Here is a 19,259-nt window from a genome sequence, read left to right as displayed (position 1 = left end):
CATGCCTTATCCTTCACTCACATGATGGATTAAATTATACGTCATTTTAACGTATAAGGAGACTTTGATGGATAAGCTTATACAATACAATGTCATCACCAAACAATGGATAAACTCATAATGTATTGTATAAGTTTATACTATCATGTCTAATACGGCGTGCCAAACGAGCCCTAATGGTTTTTAATATCAGCACTACATATTTTATTTTTATATTGTAGATCATGAGAAAAAATAAAAGGAGAACTAAAGGGATTCTTGTAAATATGCAGTAAATTAGACATGAGACTTTTCCTAATTTAAAGAGATAATGAAAACGGTTTCAAAATTTGTTTTGGAAATAAATTTAGTAAGGAGTAATCTAGGTAAATCTTAGATAATTAGGGCAAATATTTTAAAATTTATTTTTATATTGTAGATCATGAGAAAAAATAAAAGGAGAAATAAAGGGATTCTTGTAAATATGCAGTAAATTAGGCATGAGACTTTTCCTAATTTAAAGAGATAATGAAAACGGTTTCAAAATTTGTTTTGGAAATAAATTTAGTAAGGAGTAATCTAGGTAAATCTTAGATAATTAGGACAAATATTTTAAAATTCAGTTTTTAGATAAAATAACACAGGAAAAGAGATACTATCTAATGAAATGACACGTTGAATTTTTTTATGAGAATTAACCTGGTGTTGTCACGTCACTAAATCAGTCTGATAGAAGTTGTTCTTTTCTAATATATATTGATTGATATTGATATGAACGGTAGAATACTTGAAGGGAGAATTTTGCTCGTCATATTGATTTATTATTTTTTGAAAAAGCCAAATGATTCATTAATTAAGAGATAAAAATTTGAGAACAAAACTGTTTTTTTTTATTAAACAGAGCACAACACTCTCAAGTATGCAGTAATGATAAACACCAAAGGTCCAAAGCCAATGTAAAGCCCATAACTTCCCAAACACTTAAGATTTGAGAATGAAATTCCCTAAATGTTAAGACCATTTAACTAGCAAAAACACAGAGGCAAAGAAATGTAATTATTTTAAAACTTCTTAGTTTCCCTTTTAAGCTCAGACTACTTTATAATGATTTTTTTAGATATAATGAAGATATTATTATAGGTGTCCACTAGGGTGGACCTTTGTTATTTTGGTTCACCGGTGCACCAGATATATATTAGACTTTGCACTATGCCACTATGGGTCTTTTAGGAAATACCCCTACTTCCTGATCATTCTCACCTGGAACTACTATGCCTCTTCTCCTACCTACATCCCTTCAAACCCACAATCTTCCACCACTAGCGAGCCCCTGCGCCACCAACCCACCCTCCAACTACAATCCATTGCAACTCCACTTAGGTTCCAAAGCTTTTAATTGAGTTTAACAACTTCACGAGCAAGTTCGAACTCTGAATATCCAACCTAGCTACAAAACCCTAAATGTAAATTGCACCTCAGCTCGCGCCACCGCGGCCACAACCATGGCTTCACCTTGTAACTGCACCCCCAACAGATTAAATTTCTTTCTAGGTTTCAACTAAAGAAGATCTAATATTTCTTCTCTTTTGTTTCTGTTTCTAGGTTTTTAAGGTGGAGATCAAGCAACAGAGGACTCGATGTAGGGCTCGCTTGATCCACAATAGAGGACTCGATCTGGGACTCGCTGGTTGGTTCCAGAGAAAAGAACCCAATTACCAAAAATGTGTTCTTTCTCAACAAAAACAAGAAAGAAAGATTGAAAAGGTAAGAAATGTAATGGCAAATGATTTTCCCTTTTTTGTGACCGCATGCCAATCTGATTTTAAATACCCATTTTATTTTCCTCCATCACTAAATGCTTCCCCTCCGCCTCAGCAACGTTGTTATGTTCCGCATTGTTTACCGCACCTGCCCCCTCCTCTGCATCTGCATCCGCTACTTTCCGACTGAAATCAGCAGCAAAGATGGAGTGGGTTGCCCTATTTCTAGAAACAAAGACTCGGTAGTCCTATTTTACAACCCTTCTCTTGTCCACATCGCCATTGTTGTTGTGATTTGAACCATCGTTGTAGAATCAACAGTGGCGGCGAGAGAGATAAGGCTGGGTAGCCACGAACATCGCCTTCCAGAAACAGGGAGAAGAGGGGGTTGGCTTCGGGGTTGTCAATTTACACTTTTTCCATTTTATCATTCATCAAATCCTAGCCATTCAATTAAAGAATATTTCAAAAAAATTAAATCCGACGGTGGTTAAGCCTGGCGTACCGGTGGACAAAAAAAAGAGGTCTACCCTTAGTAGGCACCGTTATTATACTTGAAAATTACTCGCTATGTTCTCGCCGGTTATTTAGTTTTTATAGATTTTTGGAGGGAAAAGAAGGGGAAGGCATATTTTAAATTTTCTACTTTACTTAAATTTGATGATTTTACACAGGAACATTTTTTTCCTTGACAAAACGAATCTTAATTAGGCCATGCATGCAATAAATTTTTCCGTTTGAGTTGAGTAAAATCTCAACCAAACACGGTAATTGCATGTCATAGAAAGGGTAAGCCAGGCATCAAAAAAATGAATATATGTAAATTATACATGGCACGATCACATCTTGAAATTGAGTCTGCCAGAAAAATTTTGCTTCTCTACAAGTGTATGCTATTCATTCACTCTATACAGCAACACTACAATCACCATTCTGTGAAATATCCTCATGAGTTTCAATAGAAGAATGTTGAGACACTTCTATTGCTGCTATAGCAGCAGAAGATGGTGATTCACTTTCAGTGTTAATGTGGGAAAGTGGAGAATTAACATGATTGTCAGCTGGATTCATTTGCAGTGGGTTGATCTCATTTGCATCATCGCCAAGTTGTGCGTGATTGATCTCTGCAGAAACATCTGAAAGCATCGTCGTGTTGTTGATCTCATGACTTGCATCACAAAGCAGTGAATTATCAATCATCATAGGATCGCAATGTTGTGCATCATGAATATCATTGGCTGCATTCAGATGCTCAATATTTTCCTCACCAGTCACATGGTTAAACTCTTCCTTGATGGCCTCATCAGCTTCGCGCTTCAGTTCTTCATGGTTAAACTGAGCAGCTACATCATCTGACTCTGCGTTATTTTCTTCAACAGATGCATAGCCTAGGTCTGATTGATCAACACAGAGGTGCAGATTCTCAGCATCATCGTCTGCATGAATCAGATCTGCGCTGTCCACATTACATAATTGGGCGTGATCCAGCTCCCTATCAATATGAGGTAGATGTAATTGATCAATATCAATCGCAGTGCCATAGTACTGAGGTTGGTCATCCTCACTAACAGCGTTATATTGAACTGCGCCATCCTTCCGCATTCGCTTACCTGCCCCTCTTCTTCTAACCCTCTCTTTTCCTCTTACCCTTTTTCCGATTTCAACTTCGGGGCTGGCTGATGCGATGACTGGACCGCCGATTTGGTCTCTCAAACATTCATGGGCAATATATCTGATCCTAGATATTGAATCAATTTGTTGTGGATCTAGCCCTTTTGTTGAAAAGGTATCTGCTATGTGTGCAATATCCCTCAGACCAGCATTCTGAAAACATTTGTTTATATTCTTTAAAAAGCATTTTAAACTTAATCTATAATAGCTATAAGATACAAAACCTAAATTCATGAAACATATCCTTACCGTTCTCTGAAACTCGGATGACAGAGAAATAGGCCTCCCTATGAACTTGCGAGTAATTCTCAGATACCACTCCATGTACTCACTTTCATCTACACTCTCATCCCCATCAACAATATGCAATTGGCGGTCCATCCATTCATTGAGCTCTGATTCCATTTTCCCAGACAAATCAACCCCGCCATCAACTCCTCTACTCTTTCTCTCCCAACGCTCCACATCATCCGGGATTGATTGAAGCATGCCATATTGCCTTAAGCATCGATTTGGAAGATGTCTTTCTGCCTTGTCAAAGCATATCAACATTGTCTTTGACCTTCCAAGAATTAAAGTGCTTTTGATATGTTCTGGAATAACCATACTATCCATGTTCCGGTAAGGGAGCCACTCCACCTGTAGATTAACACTATCTTATTTTTAAAAAATGTATAGAGAATACTACCAGATAAGCATTAATTAAACATAGAAATGACAATAAGACTTACTTCACATGGTTTTAGGGAATCCAAAGCCTTCCGATAAAATACTACATCACGGTTTGCAGTCGGGCCACTTTGTTTTCCTTTCCATCTAACGACAAATGGAAATCGATCATGAATCATATCAAGATTGAGCTTTGGTCGCCCAATATTTAGGTGAAAGTAACTCCAACACTGCAAATGCATAATAATCCATTAATCAGAGCTTACCACAAAAAAAAACCATTAATCAAAACCTCGAATAAAGTAAACTGCAGTTTGAAAGAAAAGGATAAAGCAGGAAAGCACATTTACAACACCTGCAGTAGAGTTAAACAGCCACTAATGGTGCTTTGAGTTTTTAGTGAGGCATTTCCCAGTGCTCTATACAAGAATCCCAACGTTGCTGCACCCCAGGCATATTGTCCACATCTATCAAAATTCTCAAATAATGGCAAATACATTACAGGGACCTTATTCCCTGTAGTGGTGGAGAATATGGTGCTACCTACAAGGTAAAGAAGATAGGCTCGAGTATGTTGCTCTATCACTTCAAATGGAGCATCTTCAGGACAGCGAGAAAAGAACTCTTTCAACCAACTTAACTTCACCATTCCGCCACTTGTGTAACCAGATTCAGGGGTTCTGCCAAGATACCTTTCACAAACTGAACTGCATGCGGTATATGTAATACCTATTACAGGTTCTCCATCAATTGCCAGCCCAAGTAAGAGGGCAACATCTTTAAGAGTTACCGTCATTTCACCAACGTTCAAGTGAAAAGTATTTGTTTCTCTTCTCCATCTTTCAACTAGAGCAGAGATAAGTGGATTGTCTAGACTAATAGCTGGAATTGACCTTAAGTATCCAAATCCAGCTCTCTCTACCAATTCAATCTGTTTAGGTGTAAGTGTCCACTGATCAAGCTTTGAAGTGTGTTCGTGACATCTCAGGGCGCCACGCTCCTGCTAATGCATTAATCAGAGAACAATTATATAAAACTATAAGTAACCAAGCTATTGATGACTTTCTGAAAAGAAAATGAAATAAGAGATGAAGCAGATAGTCTTGTCAGCTATCAAACTGCACCTGTCCCTCCCAAACTGCTGTGGAGACATGCTTGTCTTGATCATAAAGAACTGAACCATCAATTGGACCTGGATTAGTTGTGTAAGGGTCCACTGCTACCACTTCCATTACTATGCTGAAACTAATACAAAAGAAGGTAATATAAAAAACAGGGACCACAAAATTTTCTTACTGCGTTTTATAATTAAGTTTATAAATATTATAGAAAGGAACGCAATAGACAAGGATAATGAAAACACTTAAAGGAAAACAGACCAAAGAAGGCAATACAACTTGTTAATACATAAAAGGCATAAATAAAGCCTACAAATCCTAACAATTGATAGCCCCAAAATCCAAATTTATTAACCCAGAAGCAACCTGCTAAAATACATATAATATGTGAACTTATGGAGAAAACTAATATCTGTAGAAAAGGAATAATATAAAGAATGTATTAAAGTTTAAACTGACAAAAGCCCACATCTTTCAACCAATCAAGGAATGACGTCATGAGTGGTTTTTCTCATTTTCCACGGCTCAATCTTGACAACTAATAGATACAAAAAAAAAAAAAAAAAGATGAACTTTCTTTACCAAGAAAACTGAAGGATTTATACAGCAGATTTTAGGGATGGATCCTTCCTGTAATGTAAATGAAGTAATTGATAAGCCTCAACTTTGACCGCCATCTATTCATGCTTCATTGAGTTACAAAATTCTTTTCCTTGTTTGAACAGCATTTTGAGGGGAAATTGCCACAACAGAAATTCTGAGGAAACACAACACTAACGCAGTGAGTTGATAAATAATACATGTGGAAGACTGCAAGAAACAGGAGGTCAATGGATATTCATCTTTTGCCATGCCCAAAAGCTTGTTTGAATCAGTGCTTGTCACAATTGATTTTGTAAAATTGATTATAGAAAAAGTGAGATAAAAGTAAAGTGATTTATGTTTGGATACATTTATGAAAAAAGGGAGTTTTGTTGGGTAATGTTGTGAAACTTAGTTGTAAAATCTCACAATTGATTATGTTCAACCCAGAAGCTACCCTACCTTGGTTCTACCAGAATTGATTTTGGGCCTGAAATCAATTCTCCGAAATGAATCTTAAATATCAATATTTTCATCTAGAGGCATGGTCATCCAAAGGACTTTAAACACTGCACTATTTACTTTAGGGCCCTTGGAATCATGCCTAAAATCGTATGAATTAGATCAAAATAGTAGTCAATCCCGCATAGCGGCGCGTAGTGGCCGGCCCCAAAAGTGGGATAGCGGGATAGCGCATAGCGGGATGACCACTATTCATATTTTTTATATATAATTAACAGTTTAATTCTATACACATAAATACCAAAAAATGTCAAATATTGCCTAAGATTCATAACATTCATAATAACACACAACTAAAAACCACTCAACAGAAAGTATTTTATATTACCACAAACTGTAAAAATACTAACAAGTGTGAGCTATACCTGGGAAATTAATGAAATAGCATGTCCGCTCTTAAACTTCCCCTGCACTCAGCACTTGATTTGAGCAGATCCCCTCTTTGTTGTCTTTTATTGGTTACAAGGAAGTTTCATGAGGTACAGACATCCAGCTTCTGCCTAAAAAAGTAGAAATACATCACCCCCTCATAAAATTAAATCTATGAGAAACATCCAAAACTTTCTACGCCAAGACTAACACAAGCTCAAAGCATTGTAGTTTCATTTAAAGCACAGAAGGCACCAATCCTATAAAATCCCAGAGAAAGTTTATTTATTTGCTCATTATTTAATCAAAAACCAGTTTTCTTAAATATTTGCTGCCGAGATTTCCTTTAACTTTAAGGCTTTGTTTGCAAGTTTGATTTTGGAGGGGAAGGAAGGGAAAGGGGAGGCTTATGAGAAGCACGCCACTCCCCTTGTTTGAGAGCTTTTTAATAAGGGGGTAAGGGTTTGGGAAAATTTTGAAAACCCTCCAAGACTCTCCTCTAGTTATTTTGTGGAGGTCCCCCAAATCGAGGGTTTTGGTGGAATTTTGAGCTTCCAAACAAGGGGAGGGCTTAGTAGCTTACCCTCCCTTCCCCTCAAAGCCTTCCCCTTTCCTCCCCCCAAAACTCCCAAAGAATGCCTAAACGAATTTCACCTTAAAATAGAAAACCGTATTCCCTCACATTGCCTATCAACTGCAGGTCCAAAAATCTAACTTTATATCTCATTTCAATCTACTAAAACAAACATTACATTGCCACCTTGAACCTTAACTTACAGAAAAGGCAACAAAAATACAAGTTAAGCCACAGCCCATTTCACTCAAAACAAGCTAAACAACTCATATCACAGCCCTTCCAATTTCCAATTTCATTGGAGTCCATGCTAGTCACTCTCATATTATTACTTCAACAATCAGCTCCAAGGACCAATTGCAACACCATTCTCCCTCAAATTACAAACTCCACCAACAAAGATTGCCTCTCCACACCAAAAACATAAACCAAACAGTGAATCATATACAAAACAATCCCCACCCCATAAAAAGAAAAACTGCAATCTTTAAGCAAATTGAGCATTGTTGATGCTGCCATTGTTGGGGATGCTGCTGCTGTTGTAGATGGTAGACCCACCAAGAGGTATGCCATCTGGAGGTTCCCCGGTCGAACTATCTGCTGCTGTTGATGCTACTTCCTTTCTATTGATACAAAACCCTAACCCTTATAATTCCATCCTCAATTTGCACTAGAACCCTAATTCCAACCATTTACAACAACAGCAGCAGCAACCCCAACAATCGCAGCATCAACAGTTCGACCCGAGATGGCGTAGTCTACCATCTACAACAACAACAACAACAGCAGCAACCCCAACAATGACAGCATCAACAGAGTACCAAGATGCTTGTCAACAGTACCAGCAAAAAGCTCATCTGGGCATCATGAAAAACACTCACAGAGGAAACCCAATTGGAATTTGGGAGAAATGGGGGATAAGAGAAGAAAGGCATAATAAGGAGATGGTGAGAAGAGATCTGCATGGCGTTTAGCTTGCAAATGCATTGCGTTTTGAATTAAAAGTAAAAAAAGTAAAGAGAGAGAGAAAGAAAGAGAGTGCTTACAGTGAATGAAAGAAGGAGAACAACACGATACGACTTCCTCCGTCGTCGTACCTCGATTTCGATTAGATTAGCGTTTCGTTTCGTTTGAGGGCAACAACACAACACAAACACAAAGGTTTCTTCAATGGGAACATCTTTGGGCTTAGGCCTACACTACTTGGCTCGCCATCTTTCCGGGCTCACAACATTTTTCGGCCCAAAGTTTGAGTGAATTCCTATACTTGTCATTAGATTATTTTCTAGAATCAATAAAATTAAAATTGCCACTCTCAAAAAAATAAATTTATTTTTAACATTTTAATATTGGTATAAAAATATAAATTATTCTTACAGTGAATCAAAACCAGTATTTTGAAAATCAGACTAGAACTACCATTTCGACCAAAGAACCAAAAAACTGAGTGACTTTAGAACCAGTCAAAAATCAGTTGAATCAGTCCCAAATTGGTGAAAACCGAACTAGAATTGGTGCTGGAAACCAAGTTGAACGAGCCAGCTATTATTTTTGTTTTTTTTCTTCTTGTTTTTAATTAAAAAGTATATTTTTAACCATTTAATGTTGATTTTCTATTATATAAATTATATAAGATCAACAATCTATAATAATTTCAAATTTAATGTTGATTTTCTATTATATAAATTATACTTAACATCTTGTACAAACATATTACTGCAGTACATAATATTAAAAATATTATTTAATCATCATTGGTTTGACCACGGTTAAACTAATGAACATTGACATGATTGGCTCATATGGTTCATTGAGCGACCCGATTTTCTGAACATTAGTCAAAACATTCTACCAAATTCTAAAACACGGTTGCCAAAATTCGAATACCACATTTTATAATATATGGTTGCTATTTGTTAACAATTTCGGAAACTATCAACAAGATGTTGGTCTAGTGGTAAGCTAGTTAAACCTCTGTAAGGATGAGAGCAAAAGTTCAAATCTCAAAAAAGACATTTGTTGGAATGAACGTGCAGCCATATCCTAAATGGGTGACAACATCCGTCAAGGACCAAACAATTTTGAAGACTTCAATTACGAAGTATAATACACAAAAGTGTACAAAAATCCAATGTCCGGAAGCTATTTTGAGATTTAAACTATCAAATTCTTATTTCCAGTATGTAAAAAATAAAACTGCGCTCTGAATTTTAATTTCTGAAAAACAATTTAATCAAGAGTATTTTAGGAAATTGCTACGTGATTTGATAGTGTTGGGGTGATAGAGGTGTATTTAACAACTTCCTTCTCCATTAGGGGAAATAGACCCCTGTCATTATATTTTTCTTATCTACATTAATGCTATAGGGTTAAAAAGTAATAAAAAAGTTACCGTTTCACTTTACTTCAGATAAAAGTTATTCAAGGAGTTGTGCCAATGTTACTATAGATTTCCCCTCGAGCATTCCACTCCAGAAGAATTGCTATGGAGTAAATGGCATACCAATTAACTTGCTTTCAGACTGATTTTTTCCCTTGTTTCAAGTTTCTTTGTATAAAAAATGCTAACAACACACTCTTTCATGACACACTAACACACTCATTTATATGCTAGCGACATATTTTTTATGAAGTGAGAAAAATGTGTTTACTTTTCAAAATATAAATCAATCACAAAATGTGTCAAGTGTATCCTTACAAGAGTATGTTGCTAGCACTTCCTCATAAATATTAAGTGTACATTTGAATAAATAGCTTAATTAAACACATATCACATAGACACAAACAAGTATAAGCTTGCTCAAATAAGCTCTTCCAAATGCGTCAAATAAGTTCTTCCAAATACGGTCTAAGTTTAGGTTGCTATCTTAAAGATAAAACCTAGATAAAAATTGATGTAAAAGAAACTTTGCGTCTTGATGTTGGAAATTGCATCTTTTAAAACCTTGAGAATTATAAATATAGTAATTTTAGTAAAATAAATAAACTGATAGTCAAGTCTAATCAACAGGCTCAAAAACAATAAAGTAAATGGTCTCGCATGTAACCAGTTTCAAGTAAACCTTAATCCTTGTTGTTTCACAAAGCTAAGGAAGATGCAGGTTTCCTTACATACACTTGTTCACCAGATCAAAAAAAGCACAAAAGAAAGTGGCAACCTTTGGAGGGTGGAAAATGAATTTAATAAAGTTAAGCCAAAAAAATATTATACATAACAGTGATCATGTACCAGATCTTCCCTAGTCACCTTCAGAATCTTGCCCTTGGGGCATAACAGAAAGATTGCAAAGCAGCATCAACTATTGGCAGTTCTAGACTTCTTTCTAGTCAGCTACATAAACTATTGAAACATCCGGAGGAAGTTGTTTGCATAAGCCATTGGCTTAACATCGGGATGTGCCTGCAAATTCAACAAAATGAACAAGACCCAAAATGTAAGCATGTCAAACAAATTGAAAGGTAAATGTTCATCTGAACTTCATTAACTTGATTGTCCCAACTCCCAATATAAGATACCATAGCAGACAATAAAATACAGAAGATACTAACCACTGCTGAGAATGTAACAATGTCAGGTTTCAAATCAGGTGCTTTAAATCGAATAAAGGCACCTTTGTTACCCATCTGCAGCATACAATGAAATATCAACATGGTGTAGGATTTAACTCTGGTACTTCATAGGAGCAAAAGTGATTCTTAAGTAAATGCCATAAAGTTGTTTAAAAATAGAAACAAAAAGGATTTGGTTACCTGGTCACAATAATTTGGAGCAGAAAACACAGTTATGAGTTTACCATTATGTTCAATCTCGTAACCCTCATCCTTTACTTCATGAGACCGCACAACTAAATCTGTAAATTGGTTTTTGTATGAAGTCACTGATTAAAGAACGAATACAGAAACAAAGTATCACACCAATGGAAAACATACCTAAATTATTTTCCTGCAAAAACCTTTTTGTCACATCTCCACCAAAAGAAAGGCCTACACCACGCTTGCTTGGACCTCTTCCAGGGAGAGGCTGCGGATCACTCCATAGCAATTCACACATCAACCCTACACATATCAGACACACATAGAAACAAAAAATTACAATACCACGCGGGAGAGAAAAGGCAAAGGGACTTAGGAATATGAAGTGCAAGAATATCTGGGAAACTGTCAGAAACATTGAAGACAAAAAATTGGATGCATCTAACCTTCTTCAGGAGGCTCACAAAACCGATTAATAGACCGGATGTCAGAGAGTTTGACCCCATCAACGCTAAAAAGACCTCCATGGACTACGAAAACTTTCTCATTTATCACATGAGCCAAAGGTAAACAGCAGAAGACTTCCGCAAATAGTTCAATAAATGTGTCATTCAACTTTGAGCGCACCTCACCCTCAAAACCATATATCTTGTTCATGCTCTTACTCTCGTGATTTCCCCTAGCTAGATGTATGGCTGAAAATTATGCGACAACAAAATAAGTTACAATATCCCAGGCAGAAGAAAGTATATTGCCTTAAACAAGTGATATGGATATAGTGGGGAAAGGAGCAAGCAATGATTTATGCAAAATCCCATCACACAAACAGCATCATACAACTCATTTGAAACAATAAAAGTAAACACAGCAATTTATGACCTCAATTTCAAAAGGATTTGCAACAAATTTGAACATATAATGTTATGAAAGAAAGAGGTATTTTTTATTCTAACAGACCTTCACAAGTAGCTAATGGGTAGTTCAGAGATAGTAAATATATAATGTACACAAAAAAAAAAGTAACAAAACTTACAGACTAATAAAGATCTAGGGTTCACCTGATGGAGACATGCACTTAAATGCAAACAAAGTGAGGATGACTTCCAAAGAAAATGATCCTCTATCCACAAAGTCACCATTAAATAGATATGGATTCTCTTCTGAAGGAAGCCCATTGAGCTCAAAAATATTTAATAGATCATAGTACTGCAGGAGTCATGAAAAAATTGAATGGTTAAGAATTAAAGAAAAACAAAAGAAAACTCAAAAGCCAAGCAACATGGTGCAAATTTAATAAGAAGTTTTCACATTCAAGTATGTTAGAGAAATGAAAATGGAGAAAAATTGGGCTTGATGATTGTTACCATTCAATTCAAGTTACTCAGGAAACACAATCCAAAGCATTGTTAAGGCTGATTATTTCAGCAAAAATTGGGCTAAGTCTGTTTCCTCACAGGCACACTTTTTCTAAATTCTTTCATTTACCAATCAAGAATTAGTGAATTACACACAAGCACCCACCCTATGACCCTATCCTACCGAACTCAGACAGGATGCTCTTTTTACTGTTAAGACTAAAATAGGAACGATTAAGACATACACAGCAATACACGACTGCTATCAAAGTTTTAAGTCGATAAAGTTAGGAAGCTGTTTCAGTTCATGTCTTTGTCGAATGTTTGAACTCTAACGGATGATTTCTCTTTTGCTGTACTGAATTTTTTTTCCCTTCTCTTTAAGAATTTCATATCCCATGTTTCTGTTCTTCTTTGTTTTTTCTCTTCTAATAACATTCTATTATTCACTAGATTAAAAAATAACAATAGATATTCTTAAATTCAACATGGCAGTACAGTCCCCCCTAACAAATGTGCCACGAATAAAACAAACACAAAACATTAATGAACAAGCTCACCAGCACAAAATAGTTCTCCAGTCCATGCACAATGGTAACAGAAACTCAGTTTATGACTTAGGGAGGCAAATCAAATATAGGCTATGGGAACAATTCTATCCCCTTAATATTAAAAATAGCAAAAGCCACCTTGAATATATAAGCAACAGTTTGTTTTGATATATTAAGAAGTCACTCATCAACTTAGCAGTGCTTAAATTCAAATTCAACTCCAACTTCTGAGACACAAACTAATCTAAACAATTCAAAGAACATAATAATAAACCAATTACCTGACCATGAACATCGCCACAAACAGTAAAATGTTTGCCATCAGGAACAGTTATATCAACAAGAGAAGGCAAAGCTTGCAATATCTCTCTTGTTTGCAATACAATCTGGAATGCATACCTAAAACATTCAAATGGGACCGAAGTCAAGGGACACTTCAAGAAACAGACATAAAAGCAATCAAATTTCTTCCTTCAGTACCGTTTATGCAAGCTCTTCTGATTCTTGAAATCATCCATCATCTTCTTTACAAAATCCAAAGTAACAACGTCCCCCTCTATTCTTGCTCCAGAATATTGTGACTCAACATCTAGCATTAAAATGAAACACAAATATTTGTTCATGCCAGTGAGTGAAACCAAATGCCCCGGTTGAACATGAATTAGCTTATAGTAAATATAGAGATTCTTATCAAAAAGTAAATATAGAGATTAGAGATAAAAAAAACAAAGGTTACTAATCACAACGATAACTGACAATTAAAAATAATAGGAATAGTTAATGCTCATTGAAATGAATAATTCAATAAAAAGGAGAGTTTTAAGATCAGGAAAATTATATTATCTCCACTGAATCCAAAGATATCTATAAAATGCATAACAATCTTATCAAATATGAAATTACAATTTGTAGATATGCCAATCCAGGTAGCAATTGAACAACCCAGTAGAAAGAATTCAAACAAGTTTGCAAGCAACAGAAAATAGTGGGAAATAGACATGACATTTATATCTAGTCTTTATTAGTTTATTTAGCTGGAGCACAGATCCACCTTTCTTGCACTTCACTTACTCGTTTAGATATACTCTTAAAAACAAAATGAAGAATACATTGGGTCCACTATCCATATTGGAAAATAGACCAAATTGAAATTTTGAAATCCCAAAGGAATAATGCCTAAAGGAATGGCCCTACGTTGGTCCTAGAAACCCCCAAGAAGGGTAACAAACACATTCTAATGAACTGATATCTTAAGAGACATTTCTTATGGTGCAGAATTATTAATTAGTTCCGAAAAGTAGCCAATTTAAAGAATCATGCTGCATTATAAATAAAGCAGTCTATTTTCTAATGTATTCTAAATAATGATTCCATTTGACTTATATCAAAATTCTCAATTTAATTAGGATCAACGATCCTGTGATTTACAATGTTTAGGTCTATATTAATTTTGAAGCTAAGACCTTGGTCCCGTAAATGACTCCTAAATGTACCAGTATTGCGACCACTCCACCAATATGCCCCAAGGAGCAACAGCAAACCAACCACAATTACAGCTACTATCGTGGTCTTTGATGTCCTGAACAACATCACCACCACTGCCATAACTGCTGCTGTCACTGCTGCTATGGCCACTTCGGTTGGCACCGCAGATTTGCGGCCCTTTCCTATAATGATACAATATGTACAAAAAGTGATAATTTATTGTAAAGTATGACAAACATTCATAAAAAGACAGTCATACGGTGGTGAATTGAAGCTTTCAAAAAAAAAAAACTAGGTATTGAGTGGCACTGGCACCTTATCCATCTAATGTGCTCCACGAAAATTACCAGTTTAGATCGACAACACAATTAAATGAGGAGAAGACACAGGACCACACTCAGTCAAATAATCTGATAAAAACTGAAAACCACATCCATAACTTAATTATTGAAATAACAAAAATGATTGCGTCATTCCCCACATTGAGGATGTCAAGATCCTTGAAAAACTTGCATCTACTTACGAAGAACACAGTCAAGGTCAAAAGATACTCATAACAGGAGACACCTTACTAAACTTTCAAATAATCAAAACAAAGCTGCAGCCACCTTTAAAGGGAATGTTGTGCACAAGATATTATTCGAAGCTTACAAGATTAAAGCTGCATTAGTTCCCTTAATAGAATGACAGCATGATGAATAATAAAACACAAAAAACCAGATGACAAAAAAAGATGTACGCAAGGGAAAATACGATAAAATAAATATACTAGCATAAGAAACCATATTCATAGTAGTACCTATTGAATGGAAATCTATGGATTCAGCTACTGAACGCCTTTGAGACTCTGGTAAAGCAATTGCTTCTTCAAATTTAAGTTTCATAACAGCCTTTTCACATTCCTTCAATTTCTTTGTTGCGTCAGGATCATTTGGACACATTTTTTTGACCTGGTCAATATAAGTATGCCAAGTCAAACATGTTTGCACATTGAAAGGAGTGCATGTTGCAGAACTATTAAAGTGAAGCAGTATATTGGAACAAGGTATGGCTGAAACAAAAGTTACAAGAACACATGACAATGTTAAAGGTTAACAAACTGTCTGCTTCAGCCAGTAGTACAGCTGACTGCCTGACTCACATTTCAATAAGGTTGCTGGCCAAGAAATATTTTCAGACTCCAACAATTTCGACAAACATTAGCAACTAGCAAGTAAATTTTTTAAAAAATGAGTTTCATTTCTTGAGTTAGAAAGTAAGTTGACAGGCCAGCTTCTTTTTGCCCGAATGGTTCCAAACAAAAAAAGAACTCACATGGTTGCAGCATCCTCTGCAACCATATTAGGCTGAAGTTGCAGATCACATTGGCCTGCATAAGCCTTCCAAAATCACATTGCAACCATAACCACAATTTGCTATAGTCGTATTGCTAATTTGCTATTTGTAACATAAGTTGTAAATTACATAATGACAGAGAAGACAATACTTTCTTTTTCTTTTTTCTACAATATGGATGCTTTCAGTGGCTAACTTGACATTCAACTCTTAGATATTTATGAATATAAATAATAAGTGTGTTATTTAAGAACAAAATCTGTGACTATCACATTGTTTACTTATTTCTATAGCAAGTACTCTAGTCCTATATTGATAACCTATTTAAGTAGGCAACAATTAATATATTTCATTACGTAAAACTATAATGATCATTATAGTTGCTTCCAAGTTATACTTGAGCCCATTTGGATATGGGCTTATTGGAGCTTATCTAGTAGGAAAAGCACTAAATAAGCTGTAATAAGTGCTCTTTCGTTTGCACCCAAACGGGTACTTGGTATCACAATATCTGCAATGATCATTAGTTGATTCCAACTTCCAAATTAGACTTCTATGCCACAGGCCCACAGCTGTACAGGATGTCCACACGGCAGGATTATTTAGAGTTATATTGATAGGAACCCTCCCATGATTAAGGTGAACAACATAAAGAAAGCAAAGGCTTCAACATCCACATGAAAAATGAGGAGAGCACGAGAGAAGGAACAGATATTCGTAGAAACCTCGAAGTTTGAGTGCTGCATTTATTTGTGTGTTAGTACCCTGTATTGCCTTTGTTTTGTTCAATGGTTGGCAGTTCTGTGTGGCTGTAAGCCTGTAAGTAGAAATGTCAGGGGCGGAGGTGCTTTCTTATGTTTTATATTTATCCTATATGTTTGAATATACCTGTGTATATTACTAGGATCTCATAATTCCTGTTACATCTCAAGTTTTTATGCGTCTGCTACCCCCCTCCGGATCCTAGGTTGGATGAGGTCAATCTTGAGCACAATGCCTGCAACATCTTTATCTATTTTTTTTCACTTGCTCTTTATTTTCCTTCCTTTTACAGTGGCTGTAAACCATTTTTGGGACTAATATCACATTGATAAGAGCAGGAACCTATACAGTGCATATATCTAATGAATAATGCCTATTTCTTGTTCCAGTTACTATCGAATAATGTCAAATTCTGCCACATATGTTCCTCTAAAGTACTAAGGCCAATAATGTTTAATAAATATACTGAGTAACGTTAGTGAATTTGATTTTGCTTCTCCCATATTATCTTTGATATTGTTTATTTACGTGATTAGTAAAAAAACTACGAATATTAGCCTAACAAAGTTCTCCAATGTTGCAAAATGACTGATCTAGTAATACGAACATGTTATTCCCAACCCAGGCTCCACCATTTCCAGACTGGTAAAAAACAGATATTTATAATTGCATTAGTTACCTGTTGAAAATCTTTCAGTGCTTCCTTGAACTTTCCCAGCCCAAGATGAGCTGCACCTCGCCTGTAATAACCCTGTAACAAAAAACCATAATCAGGAAATATATTTTTATTCAAAAAATCAAAATACAAGACAGCCCCTGAAGTTCAAGGATTCAGAGCACCTTTGAATATTTAGGATCAACTTCAATAGCCTTTGTGGCATCTAGTATTGCACTACCATATTCCTCAAGCCGAAGATGAGCAAAGGCACGATTAGCCAAGTAAACTGCATTTTGACTATCTAGCTCAATTGCTTCTGTGTAAAGCTCAATAGCTTGGGCATATTTCCGAGCTGAAAAAGTAACCCACGGGATCAACAAGTCTTAGCAAAGAAATGTAAACGTTCATGACTATGTTAACCAACAATTCGGCATAAAACACTTCACATATTTGCTCTCATTGTGTGAGAATCAAATCACAAAGAAATAATCTCATTATTAATTAGTAATTACCTTTGAATGCATCATTCGCAAGGAGTTTCAGTTCCTCAGCCTTTGAAACATTAGAATTTTCAGTTGCCATTTCAGTTGACACTTTTGACGTATGTTGTGAAGAAATTTAGAACATAACAGAATCAATCTTCACAATGATTGACCTGCTACACTGAAACAGAGATAACAGATTAGTAATATAATAGTAACCAGCATAGTAATACTTAACTAGTAAAGAAGCTATATCAGAAGAAGCCTCTATTTTACACATCTCACTTCAAATCACCAAATCCAAATAACTGTGTAGCATTGCAAACATTAATAAAAGTGGAAAACAGAATGGAATAATACACCCAAAAATTATATGAATGCACAAAACTCTGGTTATGTTACAGTTACACATAGTATTAAAAACCAATTCAAACCATCACACACTAGAATCTATCAACACCATCTTAGTGCCTCCAAATATAAGCATTAAAAAGCTAATAATGTTAATCACATCACTATCATTATCATTACAAGCAAAAGCATCTCCAATTCCCACTTCAAACACAACACCCTCAGAGTCAGTCTATTTAGTATTTACATTCTCCATTTCCCAAAATCACAAACCAATCCAAAAGCAACTACTACATGCAAGGGGCATTCACAAATCACAATACACACCCCAACAAAAAATTAACTCTGAACACACAAGATTCTAGGCAAAAGATGAAAACTTGATAAAAGGGCATCCATAAATTTTGCATAGCAACACACACACAAACACACATGGGCATGGCAAAAAGGGAACCAAGTTCTCTCCTTTTCATCATGAATGCAAAGAAACTACACATGCAATAATGAAAACTTCATCATAGAAGTTGTGAAACGTGTTAAATCAGTGGGAGAAGCTGAAATTGAAGCCTAATGGGTAGTTGAAGAAAAATCACAGTGTGAAGAAGAAGAAGATCAGGGTTTGGCTTGAATTGCACATGTGAAAGAGAAGGAAGAAGCACAGAGAGTGAGAGAAGAGGGAGAAAGAGAGAACGTACGAGAAGGGATTCTCTCACAGCAATGGCCGGTGGAGGCTGAAACAGTGAGGGGATTTTGATTTTTGAGACTTTGGAGACAGAGACACCCTAATAATAAATAAATAAATAATAAATAATAATTCACTTCCAACCTCAACTTTTCAATTTTTTATTTCCTTAATTTGTTTTTGAAACTGATTTCAATTGAATTCAAAAAGAAAAATTGATTATCTATTAATCAAATATAGTGGTTAAATAGTATTATCTCAGCAAATGAAAATTTGAATACACACATTTATTTGCCTTTAGTTGGGATAGTAATATATGCTATGTATTATGTATACAAAGTAAAAAAAAAAAAAATTAGTTTCAAAAAATATATATATATATTGAACATGATATACAAAGTAAAATTATTCATTGTTTAAATAGTTTATTTCACAATGATATATTTCAGTTTATTGAAATAAATAAAAGATGTTCAATAAATAAATAAAAGGCTTAATTAAGTTTTTTGTTTTTTATTTTTTTACTTTCAAAAAAAAAGTGGAATAGTTGTTTTTAATCCTTATATGTTTTTTAGTACCTCCTAAATTACTATTTTTCGCT

At 35.4% G+C, this 19,259-nt stretch overlaps 2 protein-coding genes across 16 annotated transcripts; both read right to left on the bottom strand.

Annotated features, from left to right (window-relative positions):
• Positions 1–2,542: 2,542 nt before the first annotated feature.
• Positions 2,543–8,392, bottom strand: LOC130722610 (protein MAIN-LIKE 2-like). 13 transcript variants are annotated; one of them, XM_057573392.1, is made up of 8 exons: positions 8,291–8,392; positions 6,667–6,801; positions 5,780–5,954; positions 5,204–5,324; positions 4,435–5,082; positions 4,142–4,309; positions 3,660–4,049; positions 2,543–3,584 (listed from the first exon to the last, which is right to left on the bottom strand). In XM_057573392.1, exons 4-8 carry the CDS (start codon positions 5,309–5,311, stop codon positions 2,646–2,648), a joined length of 2,253 nt encoding a protein of 750 aa, XP_057429375.1. In that variant the 5' UTR covers positions 5,312–5,324; positions 5,780–5,954; positions 6,667–6,801; positions 8,291–8,392; the 3' UTR covers positions 2,543–2,645. The 13 variants fall into 13 exon arrangements, with proteins under 13 accessions (XP_057429375.1, XP_057429378.1, XP_057429376.1 ...); XM_057573395.1 differs by having other exon boundaries at positions 6,667–6,797; positions 8,291–8,375; XM_057573393.1 differs by lacking the exon at positions 8,291–8,392 and adding an exon at positions 8,126–8,257.
• A 1,874-nt stretch (positions 8,393–10,266) lies between these two features.
• Positions 10,267–18,758, bottom strand: LOC130723602 (serine/threonine-protein phosphatase 5). Of its 3 annotated transcripts, none has more exons than XM_057574705.1 (14): positions 18,672–18,758; positions 17,656–17,806; positions 17,326–17,495; positions 17,165–17,236; positions 15,188–15,338; positions 14,397–14,570; positions 13,384–13,492; positions 13,185–13,302; positions 12,056–12,203; positions 11,444–11,692; positions 11,175–11,300; positions 10,995–11,095; positions 10,794–10,868; positions 10,267–10,644 (listed from the first exon to the last, which is right to left on the bottom strand). In XM_057574705.1, exons 2-14 carry the CDS (start codon positions 17,723–17,725, stop codon positions 10,585–10,587), a joined length of 1,623 nt encoding a protein of 540 aa, XP_057430688.1. In that variant the 5' UTR covers positions 17,726–17,806; positions 18,672–18,758; the 3' UTR covers positions 10,267–10,584. The 3 variants fall into 3 exon arrangements, with proteins under 3 accessions (XP_057430688.1, XP_057430689.1, XP_057430690.1); XM_057574706.1 differs by lacking the exon at positions 18,672–18,758 and adding an exon at positions 18,570–18,592; XM_057574707.1 differs by lacking the exon at positions 14,397–14,570.
• Between the last annotated feature and the right edge of the window lie 501 nt (positions 18,759–19,259).

This window comes from Lotus japonicus, chromosome 6 (genome assembly GCF_012489685.1).
Source record: "Lotus japonicus ecotype B-129 chromosome 6, LjGifu_v1.2".
Lineage (NCBI taxonomy): Eukaryota > Viridiplantae > Streptophyta > Magnoliopsida > Fabales > Fabaceae > Lotus > Lotus japonicus.
This window is presented reverse-complemented; position numbering and strand designations above follow the sequence as displayed.